The 27,885-nt window shown below is 39.7% G+C and overlaps 8 protein-coding genes and 1 non-coding gene across 23 annotated transcripts in view; 4 read left to right on the forward strand and 5 right to left on the reverse strand.

The window, feature by feature from the left end:
• The window catches only part of LOC143375998 (pleckstrin homology domain-containing family G member 5), a 52,587-nt gene extending 47,860 nt beyond the window's left edge, over positions 1-4,727 (forward strand). For 4 of the 7 annotated variants that reach the window (XM_076825771.1, XM_076825766.1, XM_076825767.1 and 1 more), the window contains 11 exons: positions 376-521; positions 600-911; positions 992-1,141; positions 1,213-1,473; positions 1,550-1,801; positions 1,883-2,097; positions 2,156-2,326; positions 2,406-2,632; positions 3,102-3,328; positions 3,642-3,885; positions 3,989-4,727. In XM_076825771.1, the coding sequence (XP_076681886.1) occupies positions 376-521; positions 600-911; positions 992-1,141; positions 1,213-1,473; positions 1,550-1,801; positions 1,883-2,097; positions 2,156-2,326; positions 2,406-2,632; positions 3,102-3,328; positions 3,642-3,647 (1,967 nt within the window). In that variant the 3' untranslated portion in view covers positions 3,648-3,885; positions 3,989-4,727. The remainder of the gene's footprint in view (positions 1-375; positions 522-599; positions 912-991; positions 1,142-1,212; positions 1,474-1,549; positions 1,802-1,882; positions 2,098-2,155; positions 2,327-2,405; positions 2,633-3,101; positions 3,329-3,641; positions 3,886-3,988) is intronic. The other 3 variants (XM_076825769.1, XM_076825770.1, XM_076825772.1) reach the window with 1 other exon arrangement.
• On the reverse strand, positions 88-9,083 carry Lztr1 (Leucine zipper like transcription regulator 1). 7 transcript variants are annotated; one of them, XM_076825775.1, is made up of 11 exons: positions 8,713-9,075; positions 8,556-8,640; positions 7,805-8,113; positions 7,593-7,707; positions 7,362-7,528; positions 7,100-7,301; positions 6,215-7,025; positions 5,960-6,138; positions 5,593-5,877; positions 5,333-5,515; positions 88-314 (listed from the first exon to the last, which is right to left on the reverse strand). In XM_076825775.1, exons 2-10 carry the CDS (start codon positions 8,585-8,587, stop codon positions 5,396-5,398), a joined length of 2,220 nt encoding a protein of 739 aa, XP_076681890.1. In that variant the 5' UTR covers positions 8,588-8,640; positions 8,713-9,075; the 3' UTR covers positions 88-314; positions 5,333-5,395. The 7 variants fall into 7 exon arrangements, with proteins under 7 accessions (XP_076681890.1, XP_076681889.1, XP_076681894.1 ...); XM_076825774.1 differs by having other exon boundaries at positions 6,221-7,025; positions 8,556-9,078; XM_076825779.1 differs by lacking the exon at positions 7,805-8,113 and having other exon boundaries at positions 8,713-9,074.
• Positions 9,084-9,209: 126 nt separating this feature from the next.
• LOC143376001 (uncharacterized) lies at positions 9,210-10,795 on the forward strand. Its single transcript, XM_076825781.1, has 4 exons — positions 9,210-9,569; positions 9,747-9,933; positions 10,014-10,195; positions 10,268-10,795. Exons 1-4 carry the CDS (start codon positions 9,432-9,434, stop codon positions 10,466-10,468), a joined length of 708 nt encoding a protein of 235 aa, XP_076681896.1. The 5' UTR covers positions 9,210-9,431; the 3' UTR covers positions 10,469-10,795.
• Positions 10,796-10,923: 128 nt separating this feature from the next.
• LOC143376002 (nucleolar protein 16) lies at positions 10,924-11,848 on the reverse strand. Its single transcript, XM_076825782.1, has 3 exons — positions 11,656-11,848; positions 11,226-11,550; positions 10,924-11,148 (listed from the first exon to the last, which is right to left on the reverse strand). Exons 1-3 carry the CDS (start codon positions 11,754-11,756, stop codon positions 11,023-11,025), a joined length of 552 nt encoding a protein of 183 aa, XP_076681897.1. The 5' UTR covers positions 11,757-11,848; the 3' UTR covers positions 10,924-11,022.
• A 787-nt stretch (positions 11,849-12,635) lies between these two features.
• LOC143376081 (uncharacterized) lies at positions 12,636-21,091 on the reverse strand. 2 transcript variants are annotated; one of them, XM_076825939.1, is made up of 2 exons: positions 20,927-21,091; positions 12,636-13,971 (listed from the first exon to the last, which is right to left on the reverse strand). In XM_076825939.1, exons 1-2 carry the CDS (start codon positions 20,945-20,947, stop codon positions 13,096-13,098), a joined length of 897 nt encoding a protein of 298 aa, XP_076682054.1. In that variant the 5' UTR covers positions 20,948-21,091; the 3' UTR covers positions 12,636-13,095. The 2 variants fall into 2 exon arrangements, with proteins under 2 accessions (XP_076682054.1, XP_076682055.1); XM_076825940.1 differs by lacking the exon at positions 20,927-21,091 and adding an exon at positions 14,486-14,571.
• Positions 15,575-16,791, reverse strand: LOC143376080 (uncharacterized). 2 transcript variants are annotated; one of them, XM_076825937.1, is made up of 4 exons: positions 16,617-16,791; positions 16,342-16,533; positions 15,911-16,232; positions 15,575-15,872 (listed from the first exon to the last, which is right to left on the reverse strand). In XM_076825937.1, the coding sequence occupies exons 1-4, from the start codon at positions 16,789-16,791 to the stop codon at positions 15,575-15,577; spliced, it is 987 nt and encodes a 328-aa protein (XP_076682052.1). The 2 variants fall into 2 exon arrangements, with proteins under 2 accessions (XP_076682052.1, XP_076682053.1); XM_076825938.1 differs by lacking the exon at positions 15,575-15,872 and having other exon boundaries at positions 15,883-16,232.
• Positions 17,070-17,151, reverse strand: Trnas-gcu (transfer RNA serine (anticodon GCU)). The gene has a single exon. It is a non-coding gene; the product is annotated as a tRNA-Ser (tRNA).
• On the forward strand, positions 17,764-20,789 carry Mal (molybdenum cofactor sulfurase). Its single transcript, XM_076825936.1, has 7 exons — positions 17,764-17,914; positions 18,000-18,156; positions 18,235-18,900; positions 18,962-19,935; positions 20,004-20,201; positions 20,263-20,477; positions 20,546-20,789. The coding sequence occupies exons 1-7, from the start codon at positions 17,764-17,766 to the stop codon at positions 20,729-20,731; spliced, it is 2,547 nt and encodes an 848-aa protein (XP_076682051.1). The 3' UTR covers positions 20,732-20,789.
• Rab27 (RAS oncogene family member Rab27) lies at positions 21,068-25,795 on the forward strand. Its single transcript, XM_076825941.1, has 5 exons — positions 21,068-21,920; positions 22,110-22,180; positions 22,428-22,542; positions 23,811-23,923; positions 24,428-25,795. Exons 1-5 carry the CDS (start codon positions 21,777-21,779, stop codon positions 24,609-24,611), a joined length of 627 nt encoding a protein of 208 aa, XP_076682056.1. The 5' UTR covers positions 21,068-21,776; the 3' UTR covers positions 24,612-25,795.
• Positions 25,796-27,885: the final 2,090 nt, after the last annotated feature.

Raw genomic sequence — 27,885 nt, forward strand, 5'->3', positions numbered from 1 at the left:
CCACGATTTGTTAATTTACACATGAACTATGCCTGGCGATATTTTATAAAATTAGGGTATAGGATACAGAATCAAAAACATCAGAAATTTTTGTATAACAAATTTATATTAACATACACTTAATTCTATTAGAACGTAGAAGTCTTAAGTAGCCACAAAAGTGTTCATTTTATTAGGGCCTTGAATGTTCGTCTCACTGAAGTATTTCAGAGCTTTCACTTAGGAGTCTACATGCTGTTTCTGGACACCCAGTTGTGGTTTTGCACAGACAGCATCGACATTGGTTCAGTGTCCTGAGAGGTTCCAGGCTGAAACTTGAAACAAAAACATGTGTTAACTCACAAGGAATTGATTAAAAAATCCACTTCATTACAGCCTTATACAACTTAGAGGAGGATTGGCGAGAGATTGTTCACAATTCGGACCGTCTTTCGGAGAGGCAGCAACAACAACAGACAGCATTATGGGAGTTAGCTCACACAGAAGTAGCCTACATCAAGACACTGAAAGTCGTAACAGACGTAAGTACTTCTCACAACTATTTGTCCCAAACTCACAACTCACATCAGCAGGGGATAATTCTTTTGTTAACAATGCAGCTCTTTATGGCGTGCCTCTGCAACCTGCAGACCTCGAATATCCTGAGCGAGGTCGACAGGAGTAAGCTATTCAGTAACATCCCTGAGATCTACGCCGCCAATCGCTACTTCTGGACTGAGTACGTCCTGGTGATGGTAAATACGTCCAGGACTACTGGGCAGCCACTCGATCCTGGTCATCTTCTACAAGGCTTCGAGACGTTCGAGCAAACGTTTGCTCCTTACACTAGATACTGTGCAGAACAGAGCAGGTGTCAGCAGTACTGCAGGGACCGACTCAATGACAACCAACTATTCACAGTCTATCTGGTGGTAAGTAACTCCAAATGTATCCCCGATGAAAGAGAAAACTTAACTACCTCACGTTTTCATCCATTCGTCTTATTCACTAGTGGTGCGAGACTCAAAAGGACTGCAACCGACTGAAACTGCTCGACATATTGGTGAAGCCTATGCAGAGGCTGACCAAGTACTCGCTCCTCCTCAAAGCCGTTCACAAGAACACAGAAAACGATGAGCAGCGAGTGGAGTTGACACATATGGTAAGGGAAGTCCTTTCAACACTCTAATTACAGGCCACCTTCACACTGTACTACTATGGCAAACCTTGTAGATCAAATCTGTAGACGATTTTGTGGCGTCTGTGAACGCCGCCTTGAGGCGGAATGAGGAGACGGCGCGCTTAGCCGGAGCGGCCTCTCGTATAGAGAGTTACGACGTAGTTGAGTCCAGGGACGAAGAATTAGAGAAACTGATCAAGATTCACAGCACATTTGACATCACCACGGCGCTGATGCCAGGTTGTCCTAAAGATTCCTTACGAGTGCTCCTCCGTGAGGGAGACCTGAAGCTGAGGGATACTGCCAGCAGCAAGGTAACTGATTAACAACTAGGACAGCGAAGCTCAAGCAGTACTCAAGTTATCTAACATTAATCGTTGGATTTTGCAGATGGAAGTGCATGTGCTGCTGCTAACAGACATGCTATTGATCTGCAAACCATCAACCAAGAAAGCTTCATCCAGTGGGCTGACTGGAACTGCTGGGGTTGGTTTGAAGATTATACGACAACCGTATGTAATCGATCGCATCCGAATACAGGAGTTAAAGGAACCAAGCAGCTTGGGACTGGTTTATCTGAACGAATATGGAGCTGCGTCAGCTGCCCTAGTTCTCAGCGCAGGGGAATCGAAGTTGGCGAAAGTGGGTTTCGTATTTCATGTAATACACAACACTGTATCTCAACTTAGTCTTACACCTCTAACACTGCCAATTCGTTTTCAGTCCTGGATGGATTCTATAAGGAAGACCCAGCAACAATTTGCTTTAATGAAGGTACCACCACTGGGCAGTACAATGAACTTGAGTACAGTCAGTCGACAACCTAGCACTTTTCTGGGTGACGTTGATTTCGAAGCAGAAGAATGCGAGACTATACTGAAAACGCCTCGAGGAAGCACCAGCGCATCACGGATGAGCAGTCTTGCTCACAGTCACAGGTACTAGTACCTAGATTTCAAGAGCTTTTCAATCTAATCAATTACAAACTATTTTCAGTGGAAGTATAGAAATGGAAGGCGTTTCTCCTGGAAGCAGTAGCTTCTTGCCCAGTTACAATCCAAGTAGAAATATTAGCGTAGAGACCAGCGAGCCACCGCGCGCTTCGAGCGTGTCGTCCGAAGAAGGTGGCGAGACTTCCGGGCACAACCACCGACCCTTACAAATAAGGTAATTAAATGCAAGTTAGAGAGTATTAAGAAACTGGTTTCTAAATTGCAATCTGACCAATGTTTGAACGTTATTTTAGTTCTAACAAATTTGATAATAGACGGTATCTGCTGAGTAAGTCACCAACGCCCAACACGCTGAGCGTTCAAGTACCAGCGTACTCTAGCTTGGGCCAATCGCTGCCAAACTTGACCTTGGCTACCTCACCGCAAACTTCAACCGTGTCCCCGACACCGCCAAACTCGCTTCTTATCGTACCCCAAATTACAAAGAGCAAGGACACTTTGCTCTCACCAGGGCACCGAGGTAGCAATTACCCACGCGGGACTACAACTTCTTTCACTGACACCCTCTAGAAGCTTGTTAAGACAATAAACATCCACAACAATGGCACTGTGCATGCTTGACAGAGCTGCTAGATAGGTTGAGAGTCGCGGCAAGTCCAGTTGTCTTCAGAATATCAAGGAACATAAGATTAGGATAGGATATGCCCTAGAAAAAAGGAATGAGGACACCAGAGGAGGCCGCAATCGCAAATCAGTTTATGATAAGGTGGGATTCGGTTTTGAATCCCAGCAACGTAGGCCTAATGCCTTCTCTTTTTGTCGCTGCACTCAACCTATTCACAAAAGTAGTTTAAGAATCCTGCTTCAAGATAGTCGAAGCCTATTAAAATGCAGTCGTTAGAAGTTGCACTGCTTCGTGTTAGTGAAAAGACATTGAAATACATTGTTGTGTCGATACGTCGCCGTGCTCATGTAACGTGTACCATCAGGTATCTCGTATCCACCACCGTCACCCCCAAGAGGGGCTCTCAGAAGAGCGTTCGCGATTCCGCAGTCACGAAACCCACCTCTCGTTAAAACGAGACACATAAGCACGTCTGTAACACAGACGATCCAGCCTCCTCTAAACTTGGACACGGAAGCTATTGAGGAGAGACGAAGGAGACTGGAACCTTTGCACAGGATGCCATCAACGAGCAGCATCGCGGAGGAAAAGGTTAATCCCGTTTCTTAATGAGTGGGAAAACAGGGTTTCGTGAGATTCGTTATACCCTGTATGCCTGTTGATTAGTCAAGTGACTGTATGTACATGTGAACTACACATGCCAGCTGGCTAAGTATCCCTTTTATGACGAAACAGAGCCTGCTAAAAATCAATACTTAGAACACTGACACGCTTCTTGCATTCAAGCTGAGAAGGTGATCTGACTAAGAAAGTTAGATGATTCTCATGAAACGAACTGCATCTTGCATACACTAAACATCTTGACACGCTTGAGTTGATGTAAAAGATGTCTTTTATGCTTTAGAAATGACAAGAGCTGGCGTATAAGAGTAACCTGCCGAAAAGGTAAATTGCTACGGACCACTGAATTTGATGAGGGTGTACGTGATACGTGTTTAGAAACAAGGTATTGTTTTTCTGTTGTCTGTATGCAAGTGCTGCACACACTTTCGTACAGGCTCAGAAACAGTTGAAAAAGAACCAACGTGAATAGGTGAATGTCTCGTACTCCCTGTGCCTATAATATGAATCGAGCAATTTTACAATCGGTGAGTCATTCGATTCTAATATTGATCCACTGAATACCACACAGTATTATTGATGTCGAAATCAATTTTGTACTATATATAATAATATGTGATTCTGTTTCAGACTGGGGCCATTCGAAATCAACGTGAAGTTTGTACCATGACCGTATTATCGTAACTTATTCGACTAGCCGTGTAACTTCTAGATCTCATTTTGTAATTAATCACGTGGCGGATGAAACAGTCACGTTCAATATTATCCAAGTTCGTTTAGAATTCTAAGCGGCGAAACAGAACAAAAAGGCCTACCTAGAATAATTACATTACGACTATTTATCGTGATTTAAGTTTAGATGACTATGATAGTTGAAGTTAAGACACGTTTAGTGAAAGATTTTAAATTAAAGAACGTGTTCGTGACCTGATGATTCAGGAGCAGATCATTAGGTGAAAGGACACACGTAGGGAATCACACTTTCTCGTAGAAGGAAAACAGTTGCGCTAATCCCTCGTACAAGCTTCAATAAAGACACGATTCTAAGCATGGGTGTATAGGAGAAGCGTTAAAAAGCGGGAGAGACACATTTACTTTAAGTACAAATTCGATTTCGCAATATTTTGTTCAAGAGACTGAATTGTGGAATCGGGCGGTCGGATACCACCTAACTAGAGACAACAGTATGTAGAAAGAAAACAAGAGCAATGATTTTATACGAGCCTCTCGTGTAAAGTTTCTTTCGACCCACTAACATTTGCGCAGCTTGCATTAAGCTTAAAGTGTTAACTATTATAAAGAATATCGATTGTGCGTGTATGTACGATCATTCGCGATCGAGGTTAAAATATAGTACATAATTTATTAATCACATGTCTTCTTCAGTACCCAGCATCAGTTTACACTTCTCCAATGAACTCCTTACTCTTCTATCTTTGATTCATCTAATGTTGCGTCTGATATTGAATACTATCATGATAAAAAGCAAGTTAACAATTATTCTGTATATTACAAATTTTTTATTAATGATTCTATGACAGTACAATCTAGCAAATATTCTATTCCCAATATATTCTAATCCTACGAGTTCTAGCAGTTTTTCTTTATACTGTACAACAGCTTTACATTAAAATGGTAAATAATAAAAAATAGTTACGAATCTAACACCCGATGCTTGAACCTTATTCTAATGACTGACTCAGTTGCTACATACGTTCAAATATGTAGTTGATACTTAATAAATAACTGAAAAAGAACTCTCTAATGCCTGTATGTATTTGGGGAACTTAACATTTGGTTACAAAGTAGATGTTAAAGATGGATACATACTTAGTATTCAATGGAGGGTTATATATAACCCTTTTACATATGTACCTGATGTTTTAGGCGTTTCAAACATTCATCCACCATGTACCCATACCCCAGGAGATAAAAGATATTAAATGTCGTTAATGTACTATATTGCACACTTACCTGGAAACTGGATGGCGAAGGTAAGTCCCAATTAAAGGGACGGAGATGCGAGGCCGGGGTTCGTCAGCAATCATTCGCCATATCCTGGCACGTGCGCGCCTCGCTGCGTTCGTCAGCCAAAGCTACTAGAATATCCAACAGAAGCTCGCGGCTCAACTGCTTCAGCCGTGGAAGCCTGGCAACCTGTAACGAGATAAAATTTTATTAATAACAAGAATATTTTAAAACAAGAAGGCTGCCCGAATCAATGGAACACATACCTTCGTAAAATGATGCACGATGAGATTCAACGCATACTTTTTCATGTCAACAGCCTGCATTCTATCTGCAGCTTCCAAAATTTGTATAACGTTCTCAAAAGTGACATTCATCTCGAGATTCTGCTTGCAAAACGCTTGCAATCGGTTGTTCGTAAAACCGTAGAAAACTGGCGCGGTAAATAAATATAAGGAGTCTTCAGGTGGCATAGAAACATCCGCATAATAAATATACCTTAACAAAGAGTCGAATGATTCAGAAGATGGGATCATTTCACCTATTTGGATCTGTAATGGACAAGAGCATTCCATTGTCGCATATTTAAGTGCTAAGTATGCACGGATAAAAGGGTAGCAATGAGTTTCTTACATTGACTGTGTTATTTTCTGGCATAAACGAACGGAACATGCCCTCAAAGTAACTACATCGTGCCGCAAGGATTGCTTTGTGAGCCGGAATCGGTACACCATCTAACATCAACGTTATATCACAGAATTCTCGGCCGACACTCTTCAGAAATGCCTCCATGTCTTGCTCGAGTGTCGTTCCTAGGGCGGAAAGCAAATTCAGACAGAAAATTGACAAGATACTGATTTTTTATAAGCGACTGTGCGAAAGTCGCACCTGTACCAGGGTCATCTTGTTTGGAATAGTTCCTCGTTGGCGGCATTAGCCGCCTCCTAATGATTTCTACCATCAGAGGCTGATCCAGCGTCTCGAACTTTTGGCTCATCACGATCTGATTATAGTTGCTTTCTTTCACAACGAAACTCAGACAAAACTCCTTTATGATGTGCAGCTCCAAGTGAGCAGCGTTGTGCAGTGCTTCCAAAACATTCGCGTGATTTATAGTTGCTTTCAGATAATGAACACACAGTTGTTCCAACCGGACCATGTTGAACTGCTCGGCCAAACGACAGACGTCCATCATGAGAAGCACGATTCGATTACTTAGCGGATCTTCGACGCGGCCGATGGACCCATCTTCGTTTCTCTTCGTTGGATCGATACGATCAGTATAAATATAATTCAGTACCATTTCGAAAGCTTCCGGTACTGCATCTTTCAGTCTCACTTCTAATAGTGGCAGGTCTTTGGCCGGCACATCCGTAGTTCCTAACACTTCTTCCAAGTGTTTCTCTCGTTTCTCTCTAGCCTGTCTAATAAGAGCTCTGAGAAACTGCGAACGTGCTGCTACCATGGCTATATGAGCAGGTATTTTGGTTTCCATATCCCCAACTACGAACTCTACGTCGCAAAAAAGACGACCACTTAACAAGCTCCCAAAATCATCATGCAAAGTGCACTTTGGGTAAGAGGAAAATTGAAACCGGTACGTCTCGCCTGAACGAACATTATTGTCAACTGTACCACCGAAAATGAACATTGCTTCCCCAATTACGGCTGCCGCATGGAACAAGCGACCCGATGGGACCTTAAGATGCACATACAAGAGGAACATTAATACCCACAGCTCGATATATCCGATGACGCATTTAATATCAGTACCTTGCTATCGGCGGATGCCAAAATGATATTCCACGTTTGGGTATCAAGATCATAGCAGTGCAGATCATTAGGCAACGTGGAATCAGCCGCACCACCAAATACATAAAGGTGTCTATCGAAGCTAACCATAGTATGGCCGTATCGACGTGCGGGTGGCGGTGGAGCACCACGAAGTATGTGCTCCGTTGAAATACGCGTCCACCTAAGCAAATGTACGCCACAAAATACGATATAACATTACACAATAAAGCGATCTACTAACCGCTTTTCTCGAAAATGAAACTGGAAGAGACTGTTGGTGATCTTAGCACCACTTTGACCGCTAAACACGAACATGGATTCGCGCGCTACTGCTACAGGGAAGTTACAACAGGTTGGTGGACAGTCGCCGGACTGAACGACCTTCTCCCATACTCTTGGTTCCCCAGGCTAAGCATTATTGCAGGTGAATTACTAATCTGCTGTTCGTTCTGAATGGGATGCATAAACTTACCAATAATGATATTGTCCACATATCATTTAATCTGGCATTACCATCATAGCCTGCAAATATCCATAACTTATTATCATATACAGCAGCCCCATGTGCAGATCTGGCTACTGGTGTTCTACAAAGAGATTTAAAGTTGATATTCTGTGCCTAGAGTTAACTAAGGGTACGAGTAACCAAAGGTAAACTGAAGAAATCGTGAGAGTCGAACATACTTCCCAATAAATTTCCACTCCGTCCACTGGCCGGCTGGGAATCGGTATTCAAACAAATCATTCTTATTGGTGAGGTTTGAATTGGAATGTATGTCACCAGTGTAACCACCAAATACAAACATAGAAGAATCATGCACAACTGCAGAATGATGGTAACGTGGAGCAGGAGGTACACCTGTTGCTAATGCACGTCCCCAAGATTTCTCTTTCACATCGAATCTCAACAAATCATTCAACATTCTTTCACCATTATCACCACCAAAAACATATATCGCATCTTTGTAAGCTACAACAGTGTGTTTGCTACGCCTGTGTATAATACAACTTATGGTAAAATTTGCGGTAATGCATTTATAAAGGATTTTTTAATATCACATTTAATGCGGGGAAGAGAAGGATAAACAGAGGATAACGAGAGATCATCAGTCATATTTAACAATTATTATAACTTAATACGTGAGAACCATTCTGGTAATAATTAAAAATTCTACAGGTTGCTTATTATCATTTATTTACAATCTCCGATTAACAATCACAAATAAATTGTGTTTGAACAGTTACAAAATAAGTAAGGGAACTGGACAATGTTGGACACAACTCAAACACTGATGCATGATTATTGGAATACAAAATGCTGCAACAAAATTATTGTTTGCACAAATAATATTGTAAAGAAGTAGAGAGGATTTGAAGTATTCAGTCAATATAGAAACATATGTTCTAAGTAATAGAACGAACTGATGTCAATTACCTGGCCCCAACAAATTCGTCACATTCCGGCATACGTTGCCAACGATGGACAGTTTCAAAAGGTCCAAAATCGAGGGTCAAACATTCTGCAGTCGCAATGTTATCCATTTTTATTTATTTTAGAGAAATCCAGTCACTTTAAGAAAATCATACTTAACCTATAAATTCTTAACCACTCTTCGTGATTCACAAATATGTAACACTCATTGTAAGGAAAGTTGTGAAGGCCACCAAGTCATAAATCTCAAGAATGTTGAGGAAGAATACTGCAAATATTATTGTTAAACTATGTAAAGGCTATTGAAATGGACCAACAACCATGGAACCTCCAAAGCATGTGTGATTTCATTGATTGAGTAGAGGAGGATTCATATCAACACAACGAAATTATGTGCAATTATTTATTTGATGGCATGCACTTGATTGTCATAAACAATTTACAGCATTCTTATTAATTACTTCTTAATACTATACATATGCAAGGTGTTCGAGTAATTTCTGATAAGTTTTCGGGGGGACAGGAGGGGTCATTTGGGACCATCCTTTGTGAGATACTCTGTATCCTAGAGAAACATAAAAGGAGCAGGCGAGAGGAATTATTCCCAGCCTTTCTCTTATCAGTAGTGCCAAATTGGCAAACGAAAGACGGGTTGGTGTTTTGAAAAAGGTTTTATTGTAAATTTGTTCACAAATTCAAGCGAATGCAAATGTTTTCTTGAAAATATTCCACGAATCATGTGTAGCTTGAATAATGTCCAGGTGTATGCGACACGGTGAAGTGTTTATGCGTGCTGCAACGTGCTAACACGCGAAATTGACGCAAAGAAAGTCGGTCTACTTTAGCATTTCCACGAGTACAGTCGATTTATGAGTAACAATGGTACGAAACGTATTTCGAAACGGCCAAAAGATTATTTGGATCGGCTGCGCCTGTATCGGTACGTACATTGCGTATCGATACTGGAAAAGGCGAGAGCTTCTGGCTATAGATGAGGGTTTTGAAGAAGTGTCCAAGGTTAGATCTTCTATTTTGTTCAAAACGATTTTCAACGATTTCAGTCGTTTTAGATTCTTTCACTGGTAGTCTTTTTGAGCGTTACAAATATTAATTGTTCATTAAATATGGGAAAGGAACTTGATAGTATGAAATTATACACAGGCTTGATATCAGTGAGGTGCTTTATTTTCACAGGTTGATGATAGTCACGAAAAAAGAGTGCTCCTGTTGGGTTTAGATGGAGCTGGAAAGACTTCTATTATAAATCAAATATGTGTTGCAAATGGTGATGAAACGTCTTATACTGTTCCTCCAAAGTCAACACAGGGTTCCTCTATGTATAGGGTAAAATATGGGTTATACACTTATAATATCTGGGATAGTATGTACATTCTTTTTATTCATAGCCCACTAAAGATTATTACAAAATAGACATAAAAATAAATATAATCTTATTGCTAGTTGGAGGTGGGGATCCTACTAGAAAATATTGGGGTGCCCTCTTGCAAGACACAGATCTTCTGTTATTTGTAGTAGACTCATCGGATCCAAATAAATTACCTTTAGCTGCCTCTACTCTTAAACAGTTAGTAGGCGATGTACGAATGGATGTTGTACCAATTTTAGTAGTTGCCAACAAGCAGGTAAATGTTATTCAAAAGGCACATTACTCCATGATTTGTATGATATCTTAATGTGTTTGTCTATGAAATCAGGATTGCTCTAATGCCCAGAAACCAGAGGAGATTAAGAGAGCTTTAGATTTATTAAGTATTTCCCCCCATAAACACAAAGTAGAAATAATTGGATGCCAAACAAGACCTCTGCCTGAGAACCCAGCAGAAACATCTGAATATACTTGGCACCATCCATCCATGGATGCACTTAGGAAAAAAATATTCTCTATGGCAACATAAACCGAAGATTATTTCATCACCGCTCCTTTCATTCATTACAAACTGCTTCATACATAATAAAGGAAAAGAAGTAAGAAGGACAAGAGAACAAAGAGAAACAGTATGCCCAGAATCACATACTGTACCTAACTTCTCCATAAGTTAAAGTGGTTATAAACAATGTGTGCAAAGTGAAACTTTCTCAGCAAGAATACAAATAAAAACATAAACTTTTTCATCGCTGCTCAGTAAAATGTATTTACACTTGTTTAATTTTATTGTACTTTTTATACCGGTTTTTCCAATACACATATTTATTTAATAAATTATTTATTTATTTTACTAGAACACAGTAAACATTCTTATATATTTTCAATCAATTACATAGTTACAAAGCACATTATGTCACAGTGATTTTTATAAAGGACATACACAGTATAAATAAAAGTATAGAAATATTTTGAAGACCTTCAGTATATAGTATATAGACATTACTTTATTAGTTTAATAGTTGAATGCTTTATATACAATAATACTTGGATATATCTTAACTAATAACAAAGAAGCTTTAATTCTTATTGGGTATTCATGTTTTTAAGGTATTCGTTATATTGCTCAGGAATACCTTTAAATAGTTTAATTTTAGCACGTATTTGCCTCCATGTTAATTGATTATAATTTGTTCTATCACGTGCCATAGCCTATTTAATTAATTTGGCTATCAATAATATATTTGTTAAGATAAGATGAATTGATTTAACAATGAAAAAAACATTACCTTGTAATCCTCCCCATGTTTGTCCATTAAATAAATAAGGAACTCCACCTGACTATTTGGTAGCCTAAACAATCTCTTTCTTGGGGCTTTCGCCTCTTTAAGGAGTTCTTCCACTACGTAACCTTTCGCAGGTATTACATTCTCATTTTCCTCTTCACTTTCTGACATGTTTTCAGAATCAATAACTTTGAGCTTTGCATCTGCAATGAGCTGATTCTTAACTATGGGGATCTTCAGAACTTCATTCGGATCGTATACCAATCCCATTTCTTTTAGGTTAGTGCGAGTGGACGCGGTTGCCTCCCACGATTTTTTTATTTCGGGACTGTACACAAAATAAATTCCTTGTTAGAGTTTTATTCATACACAATACCCACAGGCATTGTCGACAATGTATTTGTCAGTAGTGCTTTTTGGTTACGGTATTTACCATTCTATTGCTGGTAACTTCCGCAACTTATTCCGTAATCTTTTGCGATTTATGTTTACGTGAAACTTCTTCCTGCGTTTCACCTTTCTAACTTTCGTCATTTTGACGAATCTAAATTACCACGTGTTTGAAAACAACAATCGTTAACCTACCGTTCCCAACGCTCATGCGTACACTGACGTCACTGACTGACCACGTGACACTGCGCTGTAGGTCAGCCATTCAAGCTCTATTGCGCTTGCGCAACTGCGCACGCAACCACAAGACGCGCCAACTATGAATGGGCGATACAGAAAGAGTATACTACGCAGTTAATACGATACAGTAAATGTTTAGCAATAGAGAGGGAACATTGGGGTATATCGTCCAGCTTTCACTGAAGTGGTACCGTGTACAATTTATGGTTTTTTTCTACAGTTATCTGCAATAAATGGAATCGATGACCAAGAGTCTATTGTTCATTGTATGCAAATCATCTTTTTGACCTTAAAACAGAAATCTTTTACAATCAGTACATACTCGAAAGTCCTTTCACGAAGCATAATGAAGTTCGAGCACGTCAACAATTGTGTTACGGTCTTTCCATTGTTATTCATGAACCTAGATTCTTAAAATACGGTCTTTTGTTGTCATATTCAATGATTGCAACCACATTGAAATACTATTATTGTTTAGGCCATACACTACTTTAATATATGTACTACTATATACCTTTACTATCCGGCTTCGCCCAAAACTTAGATTCTGATTTTATAAAAAATTTTTTTTTAGTTTTTTTGTGTAAAAATGGTCACATTCATCTGGATTAGGCAGGCATAATGAGCTGAGGCACATTTCGTGATCCCAGAGTTTATCATTTGAAAGCTTTTAGGCAACAAAAAAACACATAAACATATAGAAGTTTTTTGCTTTATATATTAAGATAGGCAGATCAAAAGGATTTTGTATTGGAGGAAAATGTACAAAAGCCATCGTTAGGTAAAAAATTAAGATTTATTTGTCGATCTTTCGGGTGCACATAGTAGTCTTTACAAAAATCATATTCCTCAGCAAAATTCCCGGTAAATGTTGGACAGTGAAAGTAGTCGGCGCGCGTAACATAAATACAAATAATATCACCTATGTTTATTCGCACACAACATCCATACATGTGTATCTACACCTACTTACTTGTACGCATAATTACATGTATAACGGAGTTTGATTGCTTTATAGGGGGAAAGGTGTGAAATCGTTAAACGCTTTATCTACACAGCTCAGTACGGTTTGTTCCGTTAACTCTATCGTTCCGGTGGATCCGCATTTTCAGTGGATATTGCTATTTTCAGCGATGTTCATTGCCGAAGTTCATCACAAACGAACTTCAACGGCAACAAAAAATAATCGTGTCGGGTAAGATGCAGAGGAAACTGATTGGGCTAACGCGTCAAAGTTACTAGTTTACCAGGCGTAGCTGGTACCGAGACCGTTGAAGACAGTGTGTACAATGGGTGCAGAAGGTTCCAAAGTTTTGGTAAGAAGAGGCGCACTGTAGGTCTTAGCCAGGAGAGGAGCCGGTGCAATGGCGGCAGAGTATCCGTGAGCAGACGCGATCAGGGCGCTCTTAGCAATGACCGGGGCAGGGGCAGCGTATTCATAGCTTTTAGCCAGAAGAGGAGCGGCAGGTGCGATGTAGGACTTAGTTAGAAGGGGAGCAGCTGGGGCAGCGTAGCTGTAAGGGGCGGCATAGGCCTTGGTCAGGAGAGGTGCTGGGGCAGGGTAGCTGTAAGGTGCAGCGTAGGCCTTGGTCAGGAGAGGTGCTGGGGCAGAGTAGCTGTATGGTGAGGCGTAGGCCTTGGTCAGGAGAGGTGCTGGGGCAGGGTAGCTGTAAGGTGCAGCGTAGGCCTTGGTCAGGAGAGGTGCTGGGGCAGAGTAGCTGTATGGTGAGGCGTAGGCCTTGGTCAGAAGAGGTGCTGGGGCAGGGTAGCTATAAGGTGCAGCGTAGGCCTTGGTCAAAAGAGGTGCTGGGGCAGAGTAGCTGTAAGGTGTAGCGTAGGTCTTGGCGATGAGAGGAGCTGCGGCCGCGATCGGTGCATGACTGATGTCATAGTTCAACAAAGCATCGTTGCTGACGCTGTGGCTGCTCACGCGGACGGAGGAGTGAGCGCTGTCCTCAGCCCTCGAGTAAGAGGAGATCACGTTCTGGCCCGCATAGCCCTTCTGGGTCGACTCCTGGCTGATACCAATGCTGCTGTGGTCTCCAGACGCTGTAGCAATGTCGTAAGCCGCTGGACCACCGGCACGGGCTACCGCCAAGAAGGCTACAAAAGCTAAGAACTTCAAAAAAATTCGTACGTTATTTTACGAAAACTTTATGCGGTAACAAGTAAACTCATTTAAATTGAACGTTAATGAACTGTATTATACCAAAGTCAGAGTTTAAATAAGATTCCAAGCCAATGAAAACGATGCAATAGGCTTTATGAATCTTTTAAAGACTGTGCCATCTTATAAGCACAGTACAAATACCCATGGAACAACGCACTCCATTTAATATCTCAAGAACTATCCATAAAAGCGAAAGAAATGTATTTTTCCATGTTAAAAAACTGTAAGACCCCCCCCCCCCCTTCCAACTAACTGAATTTGACTCTCAAGGGAAAATTTTAAATTGTAGTACGCAGGGGAACTAATTAAAATCGTCAGAAGTTCAACTAAAGATATTCAATACTTCGTAGAAACTTCAGAGTCCCATTTATTCCACGTTGCACTGTGCCAAGAGGTCTTTCGTTCTGTAGACGAAATCGCTGTAACTGCGAGTGTATACTTACGTACTCGAGTAGAAGCTTACCTTGAATACCATTTTGTTTTTGGTCGAAGGAGTTGCTTGGCTCTGACAAAACCTGCCAACTGACCCGGTATTTATATGCAGGTACGATTATAGGGGGATCAATCGAATTTTGGGTGCCACTGTTCGCAATGCGATTGGGCATGGTCGATCGAGGGAGAGGGAAACTGTACCCGCGCCGGACTTTTTTGTGAGAAATCATTAAGAAAGGAGGATAGCAAGTGTGAAGGTGGAGTAGGATACTTTGGTAAAAGGGGACATGGACGAATTCCAGGCGTGGTTCCGACGCAATTAAGATCAAGAGTTTGGCAAGAATATGTAACCAAGATCAGTATTCCCTACCATTAATTTTGGTAAAAGAACAGACTCCGCTTCCATTCGAGGGTCATTATTATTAATATATTTTAATAAGTACTAAAAAAATCAGCAATTATTAAAATACGGCTAAAGTCCTTACACGCTTATCATTTGTGTAAACGTATCTTCCTCGATATGAAAGTGTACACACGAGGGATCATTAATATTATAAAGCAAGAACACTACCGACAAAAGATGGGAAATGATAATAGGAGGAACTATATGCGACACGTTTATTCAAGTACCACCATTTATAACCATCTACTTAATTAGACTATCAGTCCTACTTCTCATGAAACAGTCTTGGCGAAGGTACTTTTACTTGATGTAATGCAATTTATTGCACAATTTCAGAGCGTACTCTGGTTGTACAAGGGAACGTTACTACGTCACGTGAGACATTGAAGATTTTTTTCCCCCTTTGCAACGCGTCCTTCCCTTCGTTTATGTAACATGATACATATACCAATGCCAGGCCGTGATATTGTAAAACCCGTCAAGGACGCACTTTCTCCGAATTGTGGCACTGACATATAAAGCCATATACGCTGTGTACACCGGTTCCACGTAACATTTGTCAGTGTGTTGGTGATCTGGTTATATTATTAGATAAAGTAACCGTGTGAGCCTGCGGCGGAATGGCGTGGTCAAAAACTTATAGGCGTGATCTTGTCCGAACCCTGGAGCAATTCCCGATGTCGTAACTTCCAGTCTGAATTCAAAACGCGTGCGCACCTAATCTGATCTAAATGACGCGCCATAGAGAAAGATACTTTCTACTGCTTTGTCGCTGCATCGTGTTTGTCTGCTTTCCTGTTCTTCAGTATCTAAAAATAGGGAAGGGAAAATGAACATCGTCTCCATACTGGTCAACAAATGAAATCCACGATTGTAATTCACTTTCAGCAATCGCCCTTCTTGCTGTATCTCAATTTCTTTCGCAACATTCTGATTAGAGTCCGTCTCCTCGACATGGGCAGCACTTTGGCTACTCCCACTTGGGGTACTCCCAGTATTCTCAGAAAAGCGTTTCCTTTTCTTCGTTACCATGTAACTGGTGTGTTTTTCAACGCTTTCTCCTGACCTATCTCCTTTAACGAGAAACTGGAAAAAATATTGTCAATTTTGAAAACGTCTGAGTTACACGGGCGTCCAAAGTGATAGTCCTCTTCCGCCTCAAATCTAATCTGATGCTGCCTATCTTCATCAGTAGACGTCGTTCTGCTTTTACGTTCCTTCTGGTGGTCCAATTTGTCAGATCCTCTCCAATCAATCGGTAAAGTTTCGCGTTCATTAGATGCCGATGGCTTTTCTTCTTGTCCACTATGAGAATCCTTGAGATCAGCAGTAGCATCTTCCGACGGATACGTCCCCGGCTGCAACGGTGACTTATCTGTTTCAAAACCGTATCCAATTTCTATATGGCGGCCTTTATGAAACGCTTCTTTTGAACATGATCTCCTTTGCTAGTCTAATTCCCTCTAGTAAGCTCTGTTTTTTACCTTCGTCGAATTGTCTCGAGGTAGTTGCCGTCTCAAAATCAGCAGGCCTGCCCCAAGTTGTTGGACCATAACCCTTAATGGATTTGAACATGTCATAAAGATCTTGTAGTATCACAGTAGTGCCAGGCGACAAGGAATTGCTTTCAATAAGATGTCTCATCATTTTGAGGTACTCTTCTGTTGGCGACAAGTCTTTAAAAAAACCTCTACGTATGTACATATATTCCAATGGAATAGAATGGAATCACATTTCTGAGACTTTGCTTCCAATTTACTTGTTGATATAGTAGAAATGGAGTTGTGGTTTTCAGAATTTGATTCGTGAGCTGCGTGATTTGCGACACTGGATTGATTTTCGTTTATTACGTCGTTGGACTTCATGGGGAATGCATTTTCATCCCCTAAAGTGTCCGGTATCGGTGGATTCTCCTCTTCAGCACTATTGTGCATTTTTATTTGAAAATTTCCATAATTGCAGGCGTGATTTTTCTAAATACCTATGTTCATTTTTCGTTACTATAATTTTATTTTTCATTCATTTGTCTAACATGTTCCTTCCTCCTTAATAAATGTATAACCCTACTTTAAACTTCCCGTAATGGTTCTAATCTTACAATCTTGAATACATCATTTATATAAAAGTATTATAATAAATTAATCAAAAGATATACTATCATCATAATCAATTAAAAAAGGGTACATACAAAGGATAAAAAAAAACAGAGAGTCGACGAGGATGGGATTCGAACCCACGCGTGCAGAGCACATTGGATTAGCAGTCCAACGCCTTAACCACTCGGCCACCTCGTCACATGAGAAAGTATGGTTTAAATGTTGATCAGACTAACAAACTTTCCAAATTTTAACATATCAATTCCTTTCACTTTCCGCCCATCCACAAAAAAATGTATACTCTTTATTTCGTGTGTCTGTAGATCACTGAGGGTATTCATGTATTTGCTCCATATGCAGCTTGGATTTTAACATGTTCTACGTATTATACCTTACGTAATCGATCGAGTAGATATGCATATATGTATATACAAGGCCATGCATAAACTCTGTTATCATGGTGATAACGTAATATTTCACTAAATTCCACGAATATTTAGAGTAATGTTTACCGATATACTCTGAACAATATTATTCTTCATAAGTAGCATTCACTGTACATTTTCTAGAATGTGTGCTTACTCCTCTGTTGTAGGTTCAGAAAATCTTATCATATTTTCTTCTTTTTTATGTCCCGTACATGGTACTACCGTGTATCATATTGAGGCCGTCGACGGATAAATAATCACGCCAATTGAAATCCTTCGTCACGGCTTTTAGAAGCCAAGGAAAAGAGAACCATTGCGTAGTTACAATCCCTATTAGGTAATAGCGCTTACGTTACTTCACCAGTACTGAGTACTTCATCTAATGCACAATGGGAAAAGACATCAAAACAGTCGCATCAATCCTTCCATAACACTGATGAACATGGAAAATATAGATACGTCAGTAGCGTATACGCCGGTGTACGATAACGAGACGACGAAAATTCTTGAAAACGAATTTTCGAGAATCAAAGGTGAGTAATAAGTAAACCATATTGCAACACACTATGTTTCTGAGGAAGACAACAGAGCTATATCTAACCGTCTCCTATTTTCCAGGGGAATGTTACTTGGATCATGCAGGAGCAACTTTGTATTCAGACACACAAATAAAAAATACTGCTGCTGAGTTGCATCATTCACTTTATGCTAATCCACACTCCATTGGGACTGCAGCTACTGTGACTCATGATATCATAGAACAGATGAGATATGTGTAAGTCATCCAACAGAATAAATAGCTTTGTATACTGTTTGAGCACAAGCATATCAGCAATTCTTTTTACTGTTCCAGGATTTTAAATCACTTTCATGTATCTTCTGATGACTATACTGTTATATTTACATCCAGTGCAACTGCTTCTTTGAAGATCATAGCTGATGCATTCCTGTTCAGTAAAGAGGGGACAAGCAATACTTTGTCCCAAGCAGGGCACTTTGTTTATACACAAGATAATCATACATCTGTTCTTGGTATGCGGGAAGTCGTCGCTAAAACGGGAGCAAACATAACTTGCTTAAGTCACAGTAATGCTTTTGAAACTTTCAAGTCTCCTTTGAATCCATCCTTAGCTTCTTCTTCACAAACAAGCAGCAACTCGCTCTTTGTATATCCCGCGCAATGCAATTTTTCGGGATTAAAGTATCCTCTAAAATGGATTGAAGATGTGCATAATGGTATTCTTTCCAATATAATTCATGATACATCCACGAGGTGGTATGTCCTCCTTGATGCTGCTGCTTTTGTAGCTACAAATGATTTGGACTTGTCTGTTCACAAACCAGATTTTGTGTGTCTATCTTTTTATAAGATGTTTGGATACCCTACTGGAATTGGTGCACTATTAGTAAAGAACGATAGTGCGAATGTACTGCAGAAGGTTTATTATGGTGGAGGCACTGTAGATGTTTCTCTAAGCTCAGAAATGTTTCATGTAAAACGTCAGAGTCTACATCAAAGGTACATAAACTCAAGCATTGTTTAAAAGAATACATCTTTTCTAAACATGTATTTCTTGCAGATTTGAAGACGGCACTGTACCATTCCTCTCCATAATATCTTTAAGGCATGGTTTAGACATATTGTCGTCTATTACGATGAAGAAAATATCAGAGCATGTGTTTTCACTTGCCAAAGTTTTATACAACTCTTTGCTAACACTTCACCATAGTAATGGAAAACCGGTTGTAAGGCTGTATTCTGACACAGCTTATGATAACAATGATTTGCAGGGCAGCATTGTTGCATTTAATCTCATGCGCTCCAATGGAGAATACGTAGGATACATGGAAATCTTGAATATGGCAGCTCTCTATAAAATACACCTCAGAACTGGTTGTTTCTGCAATCCTGGCGCATGCCAGAGGCATTTAGCCTTGTCAAATGAAGAAGTTCTTCACAACTATGATGCAGGTTATGTCTGTGGGGGTACTGCAGATTTAATAAATGGCAAACCAACTGGGGCTGTGAGAGCTTCATTTGGATACATGTCTACAGTTAAAGATGTTGAGACTTTATTACTTATGATTAAACAGTGCTTTGTGGATGGATCACAAATAAATAAAGTTCCAGACTGGTGGCTGGAATATAAAACAACTTTACACAAAAAATATGATCAGCATGACACTGATGCACTAAAGACATGTACCATAACAAACAATAATAGTAATACAATTATCAATAAATTACAAAATATTAGGGAATCAATTAATCAATTTATCAATGATAACCAATTCTTCAATCTGACAATAGACACTAGTGCAGTTAAAAAGAAGTGCACTTTAGAACAATTGTACATATATCCAATAAAATCGTGCGCTGCTTATAATATAACAGGTTCCTGGAGCCTAAATTCTAAAGGTTTGCAGTACGACAGAGAATGGATGATTGTTACATCCTCTGGTACTTGTTTAACACAAAAGCAACATATAAATCTTTGTTTACTGAGGCCAGTTATAAAAAAGGAAGAAGGAATTATAGAATTAAATTACCCAGGTATAAAACTTCTTTAATGCACATGTTTGTATGGGTCAAGGAATTTCATAATTGCAAAATATTCTCAGATATGCCAGCGATAAGTATCTCCTTAGACAATACCTCTGCAAAACCAGTAAAAGGGACAGTATGTCAAAGTCGAATTTGTGGGCATAAAGTAGAAGGGACTGACTGTGGTTCAGATGTCTCTGAGTGGTTAAGTTTAGCATTAAGACTACCAGATTTGAGACTCATAAGACAAAGCGATTATGACAACAAACGAAAAGGTATGAGACACAAAGTTTTATCCATTTCATTTGCTTATCTAACTGCATTTTCTTTCCTCAGGGAGTAATCAACCTGAACTATCATTTTCTAGTCAAGCCCAATATTTGTTAATAAATAAAGCTAGTGTATCGTGGCTCAGTGATAAGGTATCTGATGCTGAAGTTCAAAAAGATACAATTGTACATAGATTTAGGGGGAATATGATATTAAGTGGTTGTGAAGCTTTCCAGGAAACAGAGTGGAAGCATATTACTATTGGAAGAAACAACTTTGCGGTATGTACGCTTAATGAATGAAAACAAGAACTAGATAGTTCTTTGAATTAAAAAGTTGTTCTATTAAGGTAACTGGACCGTGTACTAGATGCCAGATGATATGCATCGATCAAACTACTGGTATGAAGACGGTAGAACCACTGCGTACACTTGCAGAGCAGTTCCATGGAAAATTAAGATTCGGTATTTATTTAACCAAAGTAACTAAAGAAAATGGACTCATTACTGTTGGGGATACTGTTCATGCTTCCTGAATTGAAAACACAGCCAAGTGCTTTCATTATTATGCTATAATAATATAATAAGGAATAATTATGGAAGGGTTAGGTTTGGGTTATGTGGCCCATCTAATTTACTGTAGACGCGTAAAAGCGTGATCATGAATTTATATACCAAATTAATACAACAATATATATATATGTAGAAACTATTTAAATTAATATTCATACCATTTTTATTGATTTTTGCATAAGAAGCCATAATGTAATTTCAAGTCGAGGAGCGCAGTAATGCGCCACGTGATCAATTTCCCCACTAATAGTTTATATCTAGGTGGCAAACAGCATTAATTCTTTAACCATTAGCCGGAAATTCTTACGAAAATCGCAATATTCTCGTTTATAACCCTTGATTTAAGAAAACGAAAAACCCTTTACAAAAAACATTTACTAAGTAGATATTTTCATAGGAACGATCGCGTTCAAAGAATATCGCAAAGTCAATGAAAATGTGTAGGAAAAAATCCGAGATATTTTTTCATACTCTTGTATATTGTGCAATATATCGAACATGAAAAATAAAAGTTTGCTCCCCTGGCGGCGCTGAAGTCTCCAGCAGAACATCCGTGGCATTCTGTCATGGCTGCATTCTGTTGGCGTTTTGTGGCATTCGGCAGGTGACAGTGAAGGAGGTAAGACGTAGTTCGTGAATGTAAAACGATTCGTTCGTTGATTTTTGCACTCTTGTTGCGTTGTATTTTCGATTCAGTAATCTGCATCACAGCAAAAGAGTGTTAATAATCGAATATTTTAATTCGGAACACGCGTACCGCTTGAAAATCGTACACGCAGGCAACAGGTGTCTAATGACGCACATGTCTCGCTTCAGTAGCCGTTATAATTTCTCGTCTTAAAAGTAAATAATTAAACGCGTCCGCGAGGATTTCTATCGGAATGAAGTGTGTGTTGAATCATGTTTAATACTATTATTGAAATTTCACGCTCACGTGCCTGCTTTAACAAAGTTTCTCAATAAAAGCGTGATATAACCGCGTTTGGCTTAAATTACTGATTCACGAAAATGGAATACGATTATCTCATCAAGTTCCTGGCCCTTGGGAACTCTGGGGTTGGCAAGACTAGTTTTTTGTTTCAATATACCGACGGTATGTTTGATTCTCGTTTCATGTCCACTGTCGGCATCGACTTCAAGGAAAAACGAGTGGTAAGAGGCATATTTATGTTACATAGGAAGTATTCTGTATTTATTGGTATAATAGTTGCTTATTGGAGATTGTATAAGGGTATGTTGTTGTAACTATTCGTAAAAATCCCACGTACCTACTTGTACATGCGAAATACCTTTAAGATGCATATGTTACTACTTGAAAGCGGGGCTCATTAATCATTGCAGATCTACCAGACAGCAAATGGTAGGACTCAGCGTGTGCATTTGCAGCTGTGGGACACAGCTGGCCAAGAGCGGTAACAATTGCTACGATTAGCTACAGATAATAAATAATTCAGAATGCATATTAGATACTTCTTTAACAATTTTAGTTTTAAGGAAAAGAAACTTCAAATTAATATTACCTTAATAGCATTGGATGATGTGATGTGCAATATCCTATATCCATGATTGTCTTTATCAATAGTATATGCATTAAAAAAATTAACTATACAGTTAACTATTACCCATTCGTACAAGTGCTTTAATGCGATTAACATTCAGGTTCAGAAGTCTAACCACTGCATTTTACCGGGATTCTATGGGCTTCCTTCTAATTTTTGACCTGACCAATGAGATATCTTTCCTTGAAGTAAGAAATTGGCTGGAACAACTTAGGGTACTAATCATTTATTAACTTTATCATTGTTAAATATTGTGCAAGACTAAGGGGATATTTTGTCGAACGATGATTTGAGTTAATATCTACAGAAATGGAAGTTTCTTTAATCTTACGCATGCTCCATGTAGATTAGAATAGTAGTGTAGGGATTGGGCTTACAATTAGCAGCATGATGGTTTTATATAAGTTATTTTGCATGTGTTTCAGAAACTAATGATCAGTAAAAAAAATGTATTGTTTCTTTATATAATTTCATTGCGTTTTTCCAGCATTAATAATAAGTATGTACACTACCATTCAAAAGTTTGGGTACACCTATCACGTTTTTGTTTTGCGGACGAATCAAAGATATAGGTTCTAGCTGGTACCTTAACTTTTACTTATTTATATATAAACCTAATGAAGTTAATAGTATTATATTATTTATTGATTAATTTCGCCAGTATTGAACAACTGTAATTAATGTCCAGTTGTAGGTAATAAGATGTTATGATGTTTAAACTTAATTGTGATCATTTCCTCGTTTACAAACCTTATCCGCATCTCTTGGATGTACTTGTTATATTTGTTAAGTATTTTCGTAGTTTTCGCCATAAAATATATTGAAAGGTGAAGGTTTTCCGATTGCGCTTGTTTGGCGCGATTAAAGATGAGGCTTTCAGGCATTACAAGTAAAGGCTAGGAACAAAGAAACGTACCCCTTCTCAAGAAACAACGAACGTAAGAAAAAAATCGACGGAACTTTGAATACTGACGAATAGTAGAAGGTACTTCAAGAAAATGTATATATTTCCGTTTGGATCTGTTGGAAATAAGTTCGCTTTGCAATACGAAAACGAGCCAAGACACTACCTGAGTTTTCAAGATGTACATGAGGTAAATAGAAGAGGAGGGAATTCTGCAAGTAATAAGTTCGTTTCGCAATCATCCGACCTTAATGAGTCCATAAAAGTTAACGAAATAAAGGTGCGTGCTACTACTGTAAAGCGAATGTAAAATGAAGAACTAACTTTTTCATTAATGTGTGTACCCAAACTTTAAAAGTATTCAATCTTTTACTACTGCTGGTACTGTATTATATTTTCCACCACTGTCATTGGCTTGCGTATGTAACACGAGAGTGTAATGCCCACCGAGAATGTGATAAGTTTGTAATGTTGTTTGTATGTAAAAACTCAAACTATCGTTCGATCGACGCGTAAAAAAGATTTTCATTGAACATCGTTTCTTTTTTATTGCTGACACATGTATCTGTGTACGTGTAGACCCACGCATATTGCGAGGATCCAGACATAATTCTCTGTGGAAATAAATCCGACCTCGAAGACAAGCGAGTTATAAGCGAACATAAGGCTCGGGAATTAGCAGAGAAGCATGGGTAAATAACATAGTACACATCCATCATTGACACAATTCATACAGAAACAACTTCGAAACGCACTCTTTTCTTTGACACGTTACACCGCTCAAGAACCTCGAGGATCACATTTTCGAATAATTCCGAAGAAAGAAGAATTGCTATTGTGTATTGCCACGTAGCATGTGGTAATTTTATTCGATGGTAAAATCTTTTAAACGGATGATCCTGTAACGATGTTGAGCAGTGTATAACACGAAACAAATTCAAGAACAATGAAGACACCGTACACAACCCATCACAGTCCACTGAAGTACACTGCAGTTTATACTGATCGATGCTTTCAAGTGAAACCTACGTCCTTTTGGAAAAGTATCCTGGAAGGGGGGAAGTCCTGAACGACCCAGTTCTTTTGCTTCCTCTCCCGGTTGGACATCTTCTCCAAAAGGATGTGTAAAGTCTTGAATAGTACAAATGATCGAGACCATGAATACTTTGAAGATTTCAATCGGCTGTATGCTTCAGCTTGGTGTATCTGGAAACGAGTGCAGCTACCGGACAGAACGTGATGCGCGCTGTGGAAATACTTCTGGACCGCGTGATGAGTCGAATGGAAACTACCGTGGATAAGTCGTTGCTGCCTCATCAGAGAGTCTTACGATGCCACGGGCGCGAAACACCACCCCCTAGTACATCTTGTTATTGCTGACACTGCCCTTATACGTAGCTGGATACCCTGCCTCTCCTAAGGTTTAGGCGAGACTGCGTAACTAGCCTTCTATTCAGCTAATAACATATCGACTGATGAATCTCGTATTTGAATCTGTATTGGAATATTTAAGATGCTACTTCTACAAGTTTATGGTAGAACGTTGACTATCCCCAAAAAATTGAAAGAAAAGAACAGGGTAATTTGACCGCTGAAGGGTATCAAAGTAACCAATGGGGGATGTAATCTCCCAGAGGTCAATTCTGTGCTGACTACATGGTTCGATAATCGACGTTCTACTGTACACTGCGTGCCAGTGTGTATGAACGACTTACCTCTCTTGTAAATTATACATGCGTGCGCCATCGTCCTCCGAAAGCGATCCCCGTGTTTCACGAATCCACGCACGTACTGTCGTCTTCCATTACCGTTTCCCTTGGTACAGAACTATTCTCGACGCATGTTTTGTCTTTAATCCGTCGCGATAATGCGATCTGTTTGTTAACTGTCGCACGCACAATATATACGTGTTCAATATATACGTATATTTATGTCAATCTATCGTCCCTTGCCAAAAATTGTGATACGGTACGGCGATGACTTGGGAAATCCAGGGTACGGGTTTTGCGACGATTTTCAACTATATCTAATGTATTTTTTATGCTGTTATTGTATCTAACCAAAGATTATACATCTAGTCGTAAGTGATACGCTGAAAATACAATCAAAGTGTCGTAAGACGCACGTGACTCTTCTATCGTTCGTGTTACAGCTGTTTGTACTGTCGCTAATCTGAACAGCAGGGATCGTGCATTCTTACCAAGTCTCTGCGAAAAATGTTATGTAGATACATCTATTACGAATGTGATCGTTATAGTTATAAATTATATAATACTACATGTTACTTATTCTGCCTTTTATACGTGTCCTGTGTGTTCATGTTTGGGAGAACCAAGAGATGTTGGTACGGTAGGTTATGGTATTCAGAGTTCCGGACTCTGCAATACCTTCACTATTGTGTGTTAATTCTTCCAATTTTTATATGGTTCCTACGTGTTACAGGTATCTAAAGAATGTTCAAATATGTCTAATCAAATATGTGTGACCATCGCTCAAAATTTATTATTATAAAGTGTCCAAATATTGTGTTGGTGTGTTGAAAAATAAAAAAAATCGTGACAAAATCGATGGTAAACTGAAATAAGTCTTACAAAAGTAGTGTAACATTTATAAAAGAATATACCCGGTTATATATCCGCCATTTATTTCAAACACAAACAACCTGCTACAAATAACCAGATAAAATATTCTAAAGCAACACTATGGGCATCATTCCCTGACAGTCGAAGGGTAGAAGAACTCGAGTATTTCAGCGTGGTTGTGAACTTTTCTGATGTATAGCCAGAAACGTAAAGAATAATTTTTCCCCTTCTATGTAAGGATCAAACCTGCAGACGGCAGGTGTTCCTTTAGCAGTTTCGATTATTCCGCCCTTCCCCCACGTTGGGGATTCAAGTCAAATGCAAACCGATCGAGCGGCGGACTGGGGGTGGGGTCTGGAAAATATCTCCAGCATCAGGCGATGAAACTTGGTTTCATCAATAACCCAGGCGGGTGAAAAGTGCGGCAGACCGCTCGAAATTTTCACAAGAAACTTCCTTTATGAAAGTTCCATTAAACTTCCGGGCCACCCCCTCGGACGTATTAGCCTGTGGTTTATACACACCGGTGTAAATGCTTACGCATACGTTTGCTATTAAGCCGGGCTATTTTCTACGACGGAACGTATCATTTACAGTGCAGTTCAATTATTACGGTTGTGTGCAAGTGACTCATCAATGAAGAGCTTTTATACAGTGTCAGTGCATAACTCTGTGAGCATTTTTATGTTCCGTAAGTGAAGTGAACTTACTACGAATTGGACAACGAAATTGTTCAAAGGTGCATTTGAATTAATAGTAAAAGTGTACAAGCATCCTAAAGCATTTAGCCGATATTTAGGTATTGTTTGCATCGTTTGAAAGTCAACAATTGAGCGATTAGCCTTTTACTCGTACCTAGCTTTGTCTCGCCGGTAACGACCACTTTGAGACTGTCAGTTAGGCACTCCCTCTGTGTCGAGTAATTATTACGCGGACCCTCAAGTTCATTTGATGGCAGCTAGACAAAGCCATGGGGCCGTTCAAAGCGTTCGATCCAGGACTATCAGAAGGATGCTATTTATCGGAGCGTGGCTGCTTCACCGCCCCAGACAGAGGAACCTACTCTTTCCAGCCCGGCCTCGTTGCATATGCCTATTTCCGTCTGGTACCCTCTCGTTCTCTCATCCTCTGTCCGCGTTGGAAATTTCAGTCAAGGTGTGGCCAAGTTTCCACGAAGTCGTAGTGTTGAGAACTCCAGCGGGAAGTTTCACAGCGTCATAGTGGCAAGGTGATCTGTTTCTTGGCGTGTACTTCCTGATAGAGGAAACGGAGATCGCGAGCACTAAACTATTTCTATGTATGTAATGCAAAACATGAAGTAAGGCTGGGACATTTTAATAAATACGTGTATAATAAATACTACTAGGAGAGATATGTTTATCCACACCTGTACAGAATACTTTCCATGGGTACCCATAATTCGAATTCCCAGCGGCGACGCTTACGGGGAACACCGACGCCAGGATCCAACTTCCGCGTTCTCTTTATTACACTTTTTATCGTCTTTTCACGCGAAGAGTCGCGATCACAGAAGGCCGAGTATCACCTGTAAGCGCAAGCAGTCTTCTGGAACTTTCCTACCCGCCATTGTCCCGAGGATCCTGGCAGGGATTTACCGGAAGAAAGAGAGGGCCAGCCGCATCCGGAAGCAGTCTCTCGAGTTCCACCGTTTACGATTCCCCGGACTACCCTAAAACAAAGCGGAAGTGGAATAAGAAGTAGTCGCTAGCTCACGAACAGCCCGATGGTGGGTTCAAGTTTCTCGCACCCTCTTTCGTTCGTGAATCGTGAGACTTTTTCTAGATCGTTTCGCGGGTCTGAAAGGAGGCACCGATAAGGATAACGATCCCGGTAGAAACGTGACGTTAATTGGAAGAGGCTACCCTCCATAGATAGATCTGCGCGGTCTCTTCGTCTCCTTAAACCTGGCCTGGCCACCTGGTTCAAATGAGAACGAGGAATCTTTAATTGGTTCCTACGAGACAAGAATAATCTTCGTTTCTTTTTCCTCATTACGCTCGCCCTTTGGCCCGATGCATTCTTTTAGATTGAAGTTTATTGCAACAGTCCGG

The sequence above is a fragment of the Andrena cerasifolii genome, chromosome 13 (assembly GCF_050908995.1).
Source record: "Andrena cerasifolii isolate SP2316 chromosome 13, iyAndCera1_principal, whole genome shotgun sequence".
In the NCBI taxonomy this organism is placed as follows: Eukaryota; Metazoa; Arthropoda; class Insecta; order Hymenoptera; family Andrenidae; genus Andrena; species Andrena cerasifolii.

Excerpts from the sequence above, each read along its gene's own strand:
- LOC143376002 (XM_076825782.1), bottom strand. The coding sequence starts at position 11,756 with ATGACGAAAGTTAGAAAGGTGAAACGCAGGAAGAAGTTTCACGTAAAC. Across the intron at positions 11,551-11,655 it reads AAGTTACCAGCAATAGAATG|TCCCGAAATAAAAAAATCGT; the intron begins GTAAATACCGTA and ends TTTTGTGTACAG. Across the intron at positions 11,149-11,225 it reads AACATGGGGAGGATTACAAG|GCTATGGCACGTGATAGAAC; the intron begins GTAATGTTTTTT and ends TTAATTAAATAG.
- LOC143376080 (XM_076825937.1), bottom strand. The coding sequence starts at position 16,791 with ATGCACAATAGTGCTGAAGAGGAGAATCCACCGATACCGGACACTTTA. Across the intron at positions 16,233-16,341 it reads CTCGAGACAATTCGACGAAG|ATAAGTCACCGTTGCAGCCG; the intron begins GTAAAAAACAGA and ends GTTTTGAAACAG. Across the intron at positions 15,873-15,910 it reads GAGATAGGTCAGGAGAAAGC|GAAACGCTTTTCTGAGAATA; the intron begins GTTGAAAAACAC and ends AACGAAGAAAAG.
- LOC143376081 (XM_076825939.1), bottom strand. The coding sequence starts at position 20,947 with ATGCAAAAATCAATAAAAATG. Across the intron at positions 13,972-20,926 it reads TGCAAAAATCAATAAAAATG|TTCTTAGCTTTTGTAGCCTT; the intron begins GTATGAATATTA and ends ATTTTTTTGAAG.
- Mal (XM_076825936.1), top strand. The coding sequence starts at position 17,764 with ATGCACAATGGGAAAAGACATCAAAACAGTCGCATCAATCCTTCCATA. Across the intron at positions 18,157-18,234 it reads ATAGAACAGATGAGATATGT|GATTTTAAATCACTTTCATG; the intron begins GTAAGTCATCCA and ends TTACTGTTCCAG. Across the intron at positions 18,901-18,961 it reads CGTCAGAGTCTACATCAAAG|ATTTGAAGACGGCACTGTAC; the intron begins GTACATAAACTC and ends TATTTCTTGCAG.
- Rab27 (XM_076825941.1), top strand. The coding sequence starts at position 21,777 with ATGGAATACGATTATCTCATCAAGTTCCTGGCCCTTGGGAACTCTGGG. Across the intron at positions 21,921-22,109 it reads ACTTCAAGGAAAAACGAGTG|ATCTACCAGACAGCAAATGG; the intron begins GTAAGAGGCATA and ends TAATCATTGCAG. Across the intron at positions 22,543-23,810 it reads ATTGGCTGGAACAACTTAGG|ACCCACGCATATTGCGAGGA; the intron begins GTACTAATCATT and ends GTGTACGTGTAG.
- LOC143376001 (XM_076825781.1), top strand. The coding sequence starts at position 9,432 with ATGGTACGAAACGTATTTCGAAACGGCCAAAAGATTATTTGGATCGGC. Across the intron at positions 9,570-9,746 it reads GTTTTGAAGAAGTGTCCAAG|GTTGATGATAGTCACGAAAA; the intron begins GTTAGATCTTCT and ends TTATTTTCACAG. Across the intron at positions 9,934-10,013 it reads CACTTATAATATCTGGGATA|TTGGAGGTGGGGATCCTACT; the intron begins GTATGTACATTC and ends TCTTATTGCTAG.
- Lztr1 (XM_076825773.1), bottom strand. The coding sequence starts at position 8,662 with ATGGATAACATTGCGACTGCAGAATGTTTGACCCTCGATTTTGGACCT. Across the intron at positions 7,529-7,592 it reads TGTGGACAATATCATTATTG|CCTGGGGAACCAAGAGTATG; the intron begins GTAAGTTTATGC and ends AATAATGCTTAG. Across the intron at positions 5,878-5,959 it reads CAGAAAATAACACAGTCAAT|ATCCAAATAGGTGAAATGAT; the intron begins GTAAGAAACTCA and ends TGTCCATTACAG.